We start from the raw sequence: 12,713 nt of genomic DNA on the forward strand, positions 1-12,713 counted from the left end.
GTGTGTGTGTGTGTGTGTGTGTGTGTGTGTGTGTGTGTGTGTGTGTGAAAGTCGGTGTGTGTTGAAGGAGGTCAGGGCACACGGTGTAGATTTCACGGACCTGGACAGCAAGGGTTAGGGGTGAATCACCGGGGGAGGGGAAACAAATCAGCCACTAGATTTCAAGGCTTGTAGGGAGAGCGTCTGGCTGAGGTAAAGGCAACAGGGTCGACGTTTTCAGCTGTACCGAAAACAAGTTTAACCTCTTAAACCCCAGTGACCAGCTAGTGGCACATTATACTAATAATGTGCAGCCAAACCCAAAGAGCTTTATTTCTAATTCTTGTGGCGATTCAAGCATCCAAATATGCCAATATCTTTTTGAGTTTGAATTATATTTACATTTGATCGAATGGAGCAGCTAAAAATTTTCATTAGTGTGTAATCACGTGAAACTAAGAGTCCTTGTGTTTTCGTTAGCTTAGAATGAAGTACATATGAAGATCGTCGTATTCATGGATTCCGCTATGTTGCGCCGTCATGTTTCGTAGACCAGAAAGGACAAACCAAACACTGGCTCTAGATAGGGCCATTCATGTTTTTGCAACAATAGACTGTATGGAAGTTGACGTAGACACCTGACGCCGCCATCTTGGCTTATTCCAACCAGAAGTGACATGAAAGGGTGCAGCGAAGTACAATTGAACAGTGAATAAAGTGACCAAAAAGGTCACAATTAACTTTCATGAGCTGAAAACATACTGTGAAAGGGTTAAAGTTGTTAGACCAAAACAAGCACAACTACCAGAGCAGACGCGCCGTGATAGCAACCTGTCAATCACAAGGTAGCCCCGTCCTAAAGCACATTCTGCTTTATGGTCTATTTGACTCTAAATGGACCATCATTTACTAAATGAACATCATGCTATATTGAAGAAGACTTGAAACTAGTGATTGAGACCATAAACACATGTTTACAATGTTTACTGAGGTAATAAATCAAGTGAGAAGTAGAGTCATTTTCTCATACACTTCTATACAATCAGACTTTTTTTTGCATTTGAACAAATGCATGTTTAAGGCGCTTCAGCATCGGCTTCACTTTTCAGACCCAGTGGTTGCTGCCTGTCTTCAACACGCTTGCCTTGCCAGTTTCAGTATAGTTGCAATCTGCAACCCCATCCTACAAACTGGCCCTTTAAAGCTGCGAATTTTGTGCTGTATAGAAAGTCTTATGCCTGTTGACTTTACTTTGTTCTATACTCCTCTATTCATTTTAAACTATATATCTCTCTCTGTGTGTCAGTCTGTCTGAGCTATCCTGAGAAAGTGTTTGCTCGCCACCACACACTTGACCCTCTCACCATCATAGTCATCTGTTTTCTTTTCATTCATTTGTTATTTTCCCTTCACAGTTTCCCCTTTCTCTGTGTCCATGTGTGTGTGTTTGTGCACGTGTGTGTGCAGAGATATTAATCCAGACTGATTAGATGTCTTTTGGCTCAGACCCAAATGAAACAGCAGTTAATTCTCCCCCTCTTTCCCTTGCTTATTAGCCTTCTGGGTCTCTCAGCCCACACACACACACACACACACACACACACACACACACAAAGCTTTATCATTATCTTGCTGCCTTTGACGTGAGTGATAACATAGACGTGATGTGTACTGGGGGTTCAGTGCAGCCGGTGGTTGGATCGTGGGAGAGGCAGGAAATAAAAAAGGTGATGAAAGAAAACAAAATCCTGTTTGACTCTCTCTGGTGTCGTGTATTGCAGTACGGGGTTATCAGTCTGACTGACTTTGATTGTACCACAGAATGAATCAAATCTGTCTTCATAACGGCCCTGTTGCCCTTTACGACTCCTCTACTACATTTCTCATCCAGCATTTTCTCAACTCCTCTCAGTCTCTCACGACGGCTCGTTTTATTTGTTCACACACACTCCAGCACCAAACAGCCGACAGTCACAGTTAGTGACTAGCTGGTGAACACAGTGAAGCATTTAGCAGCTAAAGAGTCCGATATTTACCTCAGGAGTTGGTCGAGACCAAAACAGAGGTAAAAGCAGGATCAGTATTGGACTTGTAGCCTGAAACACAACTCTAACTAAATGCTAATGTTGCATCTGCTGAATGCATCAATTGTTTGCCAACACCTGTGTCAGATGAACTTTCTAAAGTGGTAATATGTTGGTGTTGTGTTCACAGCTTGTTTCTGCTGCCCCCAAGTGGCCCAAATCAATCATTGCAGGTCTAAATGTGGGTGAAGAGCTTATCCATTCTCTTGAAACCAGGATATGATGTTTCAACATGTACAACGTAGTTAAGTATGGGCTACGTTTCATACGTATACGTAAACATAACATTACATAACTTAAATAAGTCGACTTGAGTTGACTTTTCATTTTGCACAGGCACGAACACCGATATCCTGGGTGAAAGTCCGGTGTTTGTTTAGCACATCCCTCCACATAACCTCACCTCCACCTTTACTAGCGGCATAACTACGGACACATAGAACACGTTAGTTTGACGCGTAGGGCCACTGACCACTCTGCCGTATTTCACGAGTTGGGAGTAACATTGGACAGGATGTTGATGTGCAAATAAGATTATCTGGATACTCCAGAAACCTGATCACAAGGATGGCAGTGCGCATTTAAACACACTCACTCGTTGTGTTGCTTTTGACTTTTTCAGTGCCAGTGCCAGTAACAGACTGTCCCCTGCATTGCATTGAGGTGGTGACAGCATATCTCAGAAAATGAATATCTCTAACCGTTAGGAAGCAGCGATTTCCTCTCTGTCTCTCCATCTCGGTCTATCGCTACATCTCTTTATTGATTAAAGTTCAAAAGACATCACTAAGCCCGTCTCCATTTTTCATTGACTCTCAAACAGACATGCTAACACACACAATGTAACCCACAGTGCCACACACACACACAATGTCACCCACAGTTCCACACACACAACGCACACAGCAGACGCATTAAACTAGCTGCTGTGAAATCTTGTGATCAAGGATTCTGCACTTTAATTCCCTGCGGATCATACACTATCTCCAACTGCTCCTGGGAGGCGCCTTTGACCCACCCACACACACACACACACACACACACACACACACTAGGTGGTATGTGCAGTTGCTATATAATTTAATGGACTCACATGGTCTGAGTTAATCAGCTTTGCGTAAGTAGCTGCTCGGTCATCCGTGAAGATTTATTCCTATTTTTGGATTAATCATATGATTATGACTGGCTTTCTTCCTTTTAGTCTGGAAACTTGTGTGGCCTTGAGCGTTTTGCCATCATCATTATCATCATTATCATCATCATCATCATCTTCATCATCATCATCATCAACAGCAACAGCAACAGCAACAGCTCCAGGCAACCAAACTATCACCTGCAACATAACACCATGTCATTAGTATTATTGACACTGTTCATTATTCCAGCTGAGCTGAAAGACTATAGTCAGATTCTTCAATAGGACTTCTACCAACAGTAACAGTAAGGTCATGCAAAGACTACACACACACACACACACACACACACACCACAGCATTAATTTTCGTTAACATATTAGCTGTGCAGTATCAGTCCTTTTATCCAAAACTGAGGGAAGTATTTTAATGAGAAGCACATGACTGTACAATCCTGGATAAGATGACAAGACCTCTTGTTGTAGCTGCACACACACACACACACACACACACACACACACACACGCACACAGGAAATCGTCAAACATCCTGTAAAGCAAAAGGAAATGTCTCTTGTCTGCGGGTTTATTGGTTCAGAGGAAGAAAATCTCAGATATATTAAAAACACACACGCACATACTTCACTGTTAATGCGGCTTTCGTCGCATTACAGCACGACAACAGACAAGCCTTGTAAAACACAAGCAGCAAACAGTCGTCTGCATCCCTCCTGTGTTCTGTGGTTCACAGTGGAAAGTACCTACCATCCGAGAATCAGAGAGGTGGTGAAGCACAGACGGGATGAGACAATGAATGTGCTGAACAAAAGTGAGTGGATGGAGAGAATTTAAAGAAAAGAGAGCCGCATGGATAAAAATAGAGAGAAGAAAGAAAAGCGCTCCAACCAGATTGATCTCATTTTCCTGCACATGAAACTGAAAAACACTGCTTTCTGTTAAATGTTAATCTCGTTTTCTCTCTCACACACACACACACACACACACACACACACACACACACACACACACACACACAGTCTGTCCAGGTTTTTCCATCATCAATAAAACATTACTGATCTCATCCTGATGTATGTGGGTGTCTGTCTGGCCCCGTCTATGCTGCTCTTTCCATGATTGTGCGGTATCCAAAGAATACTCCAACAAAGAAATCTTCCTTTAAATGCCAGACACTGCGGGCAGAAACATTGTTTTTCATCCACTGGTCGATTTTGAGATTTAGGGACATTTTGCTTCTTTCAGACTCGTGGAAAGAAAGCATCTAAAATAAGGTGTCGGTGTTTATTTTACTGCACTTTGTCTATTTGTGTCTGTAGATTGCTCATGAATTCACCAAATGTTAGCATTAAGGGTTAGGGTTACCAATGTTTCATGGCAATCCATGCAGTAGTTGTGATATTTCCGTTTGCACAGATCAACGTTGCCATCTACCAGCACTGAGCCTCTATGAGAATCATGCCCCCCCCCCCCCCTTCCACCACTGCATCCCCGTCTCCTCTAGATGTGGTGTGAGAGCGATCCCTCACTCTGCCGAGAAGAAAGGAAGGAATAAAACATCCTTGTTGTTTGTTCTCCTTCCCACTCGCAATCACACATTTTCTCTTTTCACAGCAACAACCACACTTGAGCAGCGCTTTATATTCGATTAAATGTAACAAGGAGATGAAAGCAACTTTTAAAACTCTGTGTAGTGGGTTTCTTTTTTCTTGTCTGTTTGTACAGTTCGGAGGCAGTGAGAGGAAACGGGGGGGGGGGAGTCCCAACTTGAGGTTTGGAAAATTGTGACCTTGCACTCTGAATCCTGCAATATTGACGACAAGATGAAACAAGAGGGGAGAAAGTGAGCGGGGAGGGAAGACAAAGAAAGAAAAGGAAGAGAGGAGGGAGACTTGAGAAGCAGAAATCAAAGAGAGAGGGATTAGGCTAGAAAAAAGACAGAGCTTGACTGTCCTTGTATGTTACCGTTACATATCACACACACACACACACACACACACACGGAGCCTGAGAGAAGCATTATGCTCTAAACACACAGACAGGAGGGGAAAAGAGCAGCAGGCACGCACACACACAGCGTCTGACAGCACTATAAATAGAGATTCTTCAATCCGCGTCGATTCAACCACCACAACATTCTCCAGATACACACTCGCACACACAAACACAGCTTCAGCTCACACTGCGGCTGCACTGATATGGTAAGAGAGGAAATTAAAGCCATCATGAAGAGGGGGAACTTAAGTTGGTAAGTGCATGTGCAGTTCAGCTGTTGTGCTCTATATGATCTCCAGTAGGATGAAAGTGAAGGCAGTAAGCTGCCTTTATCTTTGAAGGGAAGGAATAAAGAAGTTTGTCATGACAAAGACAGACAGAGGAGGACACGCAGCAGGGCGAATAATGAGGTCTGGCTTTGCTCTTTTCCCGCTGATTCTCTCAATATGTGCCTGTTTCTTTTTATATGTCTATACGTCATACAGAAGCAAAACCTTTCTGAGGCCAAAATGAATTCATCTTACCAATCGATTTAGATACTCTGTGTACTTCTATGTAGATTATTAGAAGTACTGCATCGTATCACATTAGCATATCAGGTTTTAATATGTAAAATGTAACAAGTACTTGAGTAAGTTACATCACACCACTGTGTTTATTGGTGACATCGAGGCTGTCTACGTCTGTGGAGAAGAGTTTTTGCCATGCTAGCGGCTTTAGGGATTAGATTATAGGTCGGTTTGGTCAGTCCACCACTTTGGTCCAGATTAAAATATCTCAACAACTATTGGATGGATGGCCATAAAATCTCGTACACATTCTTGTTCTTTGCAGGATGAGTTGTATTAACTGTGGCGACCCCTTAACTCTTCATCATACCTGTGAAACGGCAGCGTATCTATGATCCCAGAGTCTTACGTTGCTCAACTTAATATCCTATTTATATGACACATTAGAGGGATAGTTTGAGTCTGTTTAGGTGGGGTTGTATGACTTATTCTTAGTCAGTGTATTACCTACAGTAGAAGGCAGTCGGCACGCCGTCAGTTTGGAGAAGCAGACTTGAGTACCGGTACGGGAGCTAAGCAAAGTGCTGCTGTGATCGGGGACGACAGAAAAACCTAATTTAGCAACAAAGGAAAACAGAAAAGAAGTGTCACTCCAAGAACAAGCAGCACTGTAATAAAAAAAATTAAACAAAGAGCAACGGTAAGCAAAACATTTTTCGCTGATTTGCATCTTTCTACATACATGTGCATAAGAAGTGTTGCAGGAGGCCATCTTCTTTAATGTGTCTTCAAGTTGTCAGTGATCAACAGGAAGATGACTCGTGTTCAAGCCTAACTGATGATTAGATTGTGTGAGATACACCTCACAGATCCCCTAACCACATGTTATATATGCTGCACAAACATAAGGCCAAAGGTCATTGAATGTTTAGTCATATTGGTGCTGAGTTACAGCTTTGAGAAGCTTTACAGTTTTAGTGTCTTGTGGAACAAAATGAGAAGCATGCTAATCAGCTTGCTGTGCTTCCGAGTAAGCTTTATGATCAGTTAACAGACTTCTTGGTAACACGTTGTTTATCTTTAAGGTATTATGCTACAGGATGTGAAGTAATGTTTTTTATGCGATGATATTTATATGCTTCATTTTCAGCTATGTCGCAAAACATCAGAAATACGAACACTGGCCAAACAAGTACTTTGTATGAACGCAACCCATACATCATAATGCAACCGTCCTCAGTGAGAGAGTTTCTAAACATGTAATATTATACTGACTTTGCTTGAGGGATCAGAACAGATTATGCAGCACAGACACACTGCACGTTATTAGAGAGGAAACATTCCTCAGATGGTTGGTGGTTCTGGCAACCTGGCCGCTTGGCACGTCAGTCTTCTCTGTGTGTGTGTGTGTGTGTGTGTGTGTGTGTTTAGTTGGCAGCACTACACACACTCCAATGTCACGGTCGTCTTCAACATCTGTCCACTTGGAGAATGACCCGCCAGGCTCCCACACAGAGCAACTCGGGGCACATTGCTTTCCAATGAGGAATACTGTTGCTCTCATCTGCGACTCCAAACAACTGTAGTACAACTGTACCCCTGTGTTCCCTTAGAAAGACCAGTTTCAGTCTTTAAATAGAGATATTATCACTAAAACACCACCACCATAAAATAAGGTTCCTGCAGATACCCCACAAACTGAAAGAGAAAGTGAGTGACTTCTAGAAAATGCAGGTACTTTCTGGTGTACCAAGGTCAAAGCTGAAAACTGACACCGCTTGGAAAATCTCACACAAAACAAATCACTACAAAAAAAACACATTTTCATTCACCCTTTTGTAACAATAAATCAATGGATTGTTGTTTTATACTTATTTTCCTTGTCTTTTATCTTTTAATTGGTGGGTTAAACACTAAATTACCTTTGTTTTACACATCGTCCTTACTGTTCTCTATCCCTGCATGTTTTTCTTCCTGTGCAAAGCACTTTGTAAAATGCTCTATACAGTAAATAAAGTTGCCTGTTTGCCATACTGCCATGTGGATGTTCATCCAGAGAACCTCGCCTCCTCTCGCGCCTCGTAGCCCCGCCCACATCAAGCGCTCAAACCGGCCATTGGCTCGACTAGACGAGGCCCCGCCCACTGGTGGAGTTTATAACTTCTCTGTAAAATAAAGCAGCGCGTGAGGGAGTCTCACAACAGGAGGTCTCCCACTGAATGCTTTTATAGGGTCACTGAGTCTGCACAGAGGAGATGTTGTAAACAGCAGAGGAGACTTTCTTAGACTTTCTTCTATGAATGAAGCTGTAAAAACAGTCACAATGTGGAAACCCGCCGGTGGATCACACGGCACCTTCAGCCCAGCTGCTGCCGCCGCCGCGGTCACCTGTCTGCTCGTGACCGGGACGCTGGTCGTCACTGTCGGACACCCGAGCAGCGGACACCCGGCGGAGCCTCCAGCAGCCGCAGCGGCGAGCGGGAAAGCTTTCTCGACGTACTTCAGGACACTCACCCGGGAGAGGCGAGCGATACCCGGCCCGCCGAGGAGAAGCGCTGCCCCCGGGCCGGTGGAGCGTCTCTCCCCGGACGACTTGTTCATAGCGGTGAAAACCACCGGGAGGTATCACCGGCAGAGACTGGAGCTCCTGCTGGACACCTGGATCTCCAGAAACATGCAACAGGTGAGTTCAGAGTGATTTGGAAACAAGTCTGCTGAATTTCATACAGAAAACCATCAGAGATCAGACGACACAGAAACACACCTTACACAGCTAAATTAATAGAAATTAGACTTAAACTTAGTAATAAATAAACAAAATTGCACATGATGTGGTCTCGTGCAAAGTGTGATCACATGTTAATAGTCAATGCGTCAACAAGGGAAGTTGTACACGTAAAGGTGTCCCTCGTCTCCTGCTGCAAATTGCCAGCGAGTTCTAAGCTCTTGTATAGATCATTATTGTGTAGTTTATACTCTCACACTATTGTATATTAGTTAGTTGCTTATGTTGTTTGTTCTTATTTTTCTATTTATTTGTTCTTATATCCGTCTTTATGCTGCTGTAACACCTGATTTTCCTCTCTTTGGGCTCAATAAAGGTTCATCTTATCTATTCTACTACTTAAGAGTGAAATAATGTAATATATACATCACTAGCAGTTAATGAGGCAGCTGGAGTTAATACTTGTTTGCGTTTAAACGATTCAATGCATATAAACTACCCTGTGCTGCAGATAAAGGAGTTTAGATGTTTGCTCCATTGGACCAGGTTCAACATTAAGATGCCTCACCTTAATTCTAACCCTCACCCAGTAATTATAATAGCACTGAAATGAGCCATTCTTTAGCCTGAGTACTTTCACTTTTGATTCTAAACTGCTGATATTTGTGTTTTTACTCAATTACTTGTTTGAATGCTGGACTTTTATGTGTAATCTTTCTATTACACCGTCTTTTACTTCTGTAAATGATCTGAATAGGGCTACAGCTAATGACTAATCCACAGATCATTGGCTTTATATTATGGGAAAAAGCTCATCTACGTCTTCAGCTATTCACTTTACTATCATAGAGAAGTAAGAAAACCACAAAACACATTTCAAGAGTTGGAAACTCAGAGTCATAGACTATCAAAACAGATGCCAGTTAATTAGATTAATGGACTAATCATCGCCGCTCTAAATCAGAATTCTTCTTCCGCCACTGATCCCATTAGAAACCATCTTTTCCTCATTATTACACCGAGCAGCCTTGTGATCTGGAGGACTTGGAACATGACTACTGGATTTGAAAGTGAGACATTGAGCCTCACAGATTAAATATTTGAGATCAGACAGCCTGTTTCTTGGTCTGAATCACGGTGGCGAGTGAGTCAAAGATGAATCTGTTGCTGTGAAACACATGGGGCTGTGGTGAACTGCACCCAGCGGCTTCAAAGCTCCTAATCGAATGCAGATGTGACTGCGGAGCGCACGGCGGTCGCTCCGCTTTCCATTTAAACCCCAGTGTGAGGAAGGACTCGCTCCAGTCTCATCTCATGCTGCACTGACACTGTTGACATGTAAATAGAGCTGATGGAGGGGCAATCAGCTGGTGTGTGTGTGTGTGTGTGTGTGTGTGTGTGTGTGTGTGTCTGACGCATTCTTGCCTCTGCTCTCACGGTCAGGTGTGTGTAACTCTACCTATTTCCCAGACACACCTCTATACTATGAGACTGCTGAGTAATGGAAATACAGCAACACACACACACACACATTCTCAGTGTTACCTTCACACACACACACACACACACACACATGCCCTGGGAATTCACAGGGTTTCTCATGGGAAGTTAAAAAGTGTCTGATCACAAGAGTAAACAAAGACACGCACACAGACACCACTTTCTCCTGCCTCGGTGGTTGTTGCGGTTTCCTGTGTAATCCCCCCCCCCACCTCCTCCTCCTCCTCCTCCTGCCCTCCTATGACACACTCTGACTCACAAGATGACTGCTCTCTGGAGGCTTAAGAGGCTCAGAACGGGAGGGGGGGGGGGGGGGTTTGACAAAAACTCACAGCTGTCTGGACACACAGATATGTTTCTGTCTCTCTCTACAACAGGCAGTGGTGTGATCACACAGTACACAGACCAAAGATTTATTATTGAATTTGTGCTGCATGGCGGGAAGGTTGCAGATCCCTCTGAGCCGGGTCCTCTCACTGGGGGGGAGGGGGGTATTAGGACAGTGAAAGTATTAGGACAGGTCTTCTGTTATTGTCCCTGCAGCACTTTGGATTTGAAAAGAAAGGACCACTAATGAAGTTAAAGTGCTGACTTCAAGCTGTGATTTCAGGATGTTTACAATCCGATGAACTAATTATAAAACTATATAAATCTTTCAGGGGACAGAAAGTAAATAGACAAGTTAACACAAACTTGAACTGAAGTAAAAACATTAGATTTTCTTTATTTGGTCCTTTGCAGTTAGTTCATGTCTAAAGGCTTTAATGCACTAACATTAAACAGGCATCGTCCCCGCTGATGTGGTGCCAGACCCGCACTGCAGCAACCCATGGAGTATCGATCTGTTCGTCTGGAGGTTGGAAGTCGACTTGTATTAAAGAGTTATAGATTTCAAGGACGTACATTTATCATTTTAACAGCGTTTGAATGACTCTATTTGATGTTTGAGCTGCAGGGATGGCCAGACTGAAATCTCTACTTAAACATTGTCTCAACATTCAGGATCATTGTCCTGCTGCGTTATCCTAAAATATAGGGACAATGTATAAAAAGGACAACAAGTCCTCCACTGCTCACCCAATGTGGACGTAAACAGCGTCGAATTAAAGCTGAGATTAGGAACTTTAAACATCAGTGTCATCGTTTCATCTCTCGGCTCTATTGTGCTGGAATACAGAGTCAAGACAATATTTACAGACTCCGCTCTGTATGTGCACCCAGGCTGTGTGTGTGTGTTAACTTCCTGTGGAAAGTTGAGGGGTCTACACGGCTTCCTGAGTGCGCAGTGACCCCCGACCCCGTCACTCATCACATAAACACACACACACACACAGCTACAGAGTTGAGAGCAGCTGCTCTGCTGCTGATAGACAAGAGGCTTACCTTTTTAATGTTGGCCTGCATCCAACATCAGCAATGCCTGCTGCTGCGGCGGGTGTTGGTGTGTGACCGAGGAAACAGGTGGAGTCTCACCTGAGGCCGTAAGCAATGATCCTCGAACAATGACGGTGGAGCAGTGAAAGCGTCTGCACGACGGGTGTTTTTCGTTTCCCCGCTGGTCACTAAAGGTTTGTTTTTGTTCTTTTCCACAGACGTTCGTGTTCACCGATGGAGAGGACGAGAAGCTGAGGAAAAGGATGGGTGAGCTGCGCACACACACACACACACACACACGCTCACACTCACACACACACACACGCTCACGGAGCAGTTTCGCTGAGTTGCAGCAGTGTTATCTGCAGTCTGTGAGCAGGAAAGCAGGAACCAGGCTGCTGACTGGGCAATATTGTGTTTCCACAGAGTGCAGGAAGTCACTGCAGGTTTTATCAACAGGCCTTTCCTCGTCTAACTCGTGGAATTGTTTTACTTTCAATGAGGTATTCTTCTCACTATCGGACACATTGTACGACTCTATGCAGACAAAAGAGGTGTAATTATTATATTTATTAGCATCCTGCTTATAATAGTATCTAGCTGCAACGATTACTATTTAATTCATCACTATTTTGATAATTGATTAATGTGTAATTGTTAAAGAACAAAAACAGCCAAAATTCTCTGATTCCTGGGGATGCAACTAAATATAGTGTTCATTGTAGATTAATCTGTAGATTATTTTCTCAGTTAATCGATTAGTTTGGTTTATAAAATGTTTTTTGTTTTGTCCACAACTCAAAGATTTTCAGTTGATTGTCAAAGAAGAGGAAAGAAACCAAAAAATGTTCACACGTAAGAAGCTTTTTTTATCTTAAAAAATGACTCAAACCGATTCATCGAGTATCAATATAGGAGGCTATTCATTTAATACCTGACTAATAATACAACTTCTTAACTCAACTATGACTGTAAACTGAATGTCTTTGAGTTGTGAACAAAACAAGACATTTGAGGACGTCCTGCTGGGCTTTGGGAAACACTCTTTGACATTTCTGACATTTAATCGAGAGATTAATCCACAGTGAAAGCGATCGTTAGTTGCAGCCCGTATGGGATCACAGCTTTCTTGCTTCTGAAACAAATATTTAGTCACAAAGTTGCTTCATCAAATAATAATTCGAACCACTGCTGAGTCAGCGTTGGTTATTGATTTTTGTTTGTCATTGATCGTCAGGAGCTCACCTGATCAACACCAACTGCTCAGCGGCCCACAATCGCCAGGCCCTCTCCTGTAAAATGGCTCTGGAGTACGACACTTTCATCAACTCTGGCAGGAAGTAAGACTCACTCCACACACACACACACACACACACACACACACACACACACACACACAC

At 43.1% G+C, this 12,713-nt stretch overlaps 1 protein-coding gene across 1 annotated transcript in view; it reads left to right on the forward strand.

Annotated features, from left to right (window-relative positions):
• The first annotated feature begins 5,622 nt into the window (after positions 1 to 5,622).
• LOC116392086 (beta-1,3-N-acetylglucosaminyltransferase lunatic fringe-like) overlaps positions 5,623 to 12,713 on the forward strand; it is an 11,457-nt gene continuing 4,366 nt past the window's right edge. The window contains exons 1-3 of the mRNA XM_031863234.1: positions 5,623 to 8,397; positions 11,532 to 11,580; positions 12,551 to 12,653. Coding sequence (XP_031719094.1) covers positions 8,011 to 8,397; positions 11,532 to 11,580; positions 12,551 to 12,653 — 539 coding nt within the window. The 5' untranslated portion in view covers positions 5,623 to 8,010. The remainder of the gene's footprint in view (positions 8,398 to 11,531; positions 11,581 to 12,550; positions 12,654 to 12,713) is intronic.

Source organism: Anarrhichthys ocellatus, unplaced genomic scaffold (assembly GCF_004355925.1).
Source record: "Anarrhichthys ocellatus isolate YVR2014 unplaced genomic scaffold, GSC_Weel_1.0 scaffold28, whole genome shotgun sequence".
NCBI lineage: Eukaryota > Metazoa > Chordata > Actinopteri > Perciformes > Anarhichadidae > Anarrhichthys > Anarrhichthys ocellatus.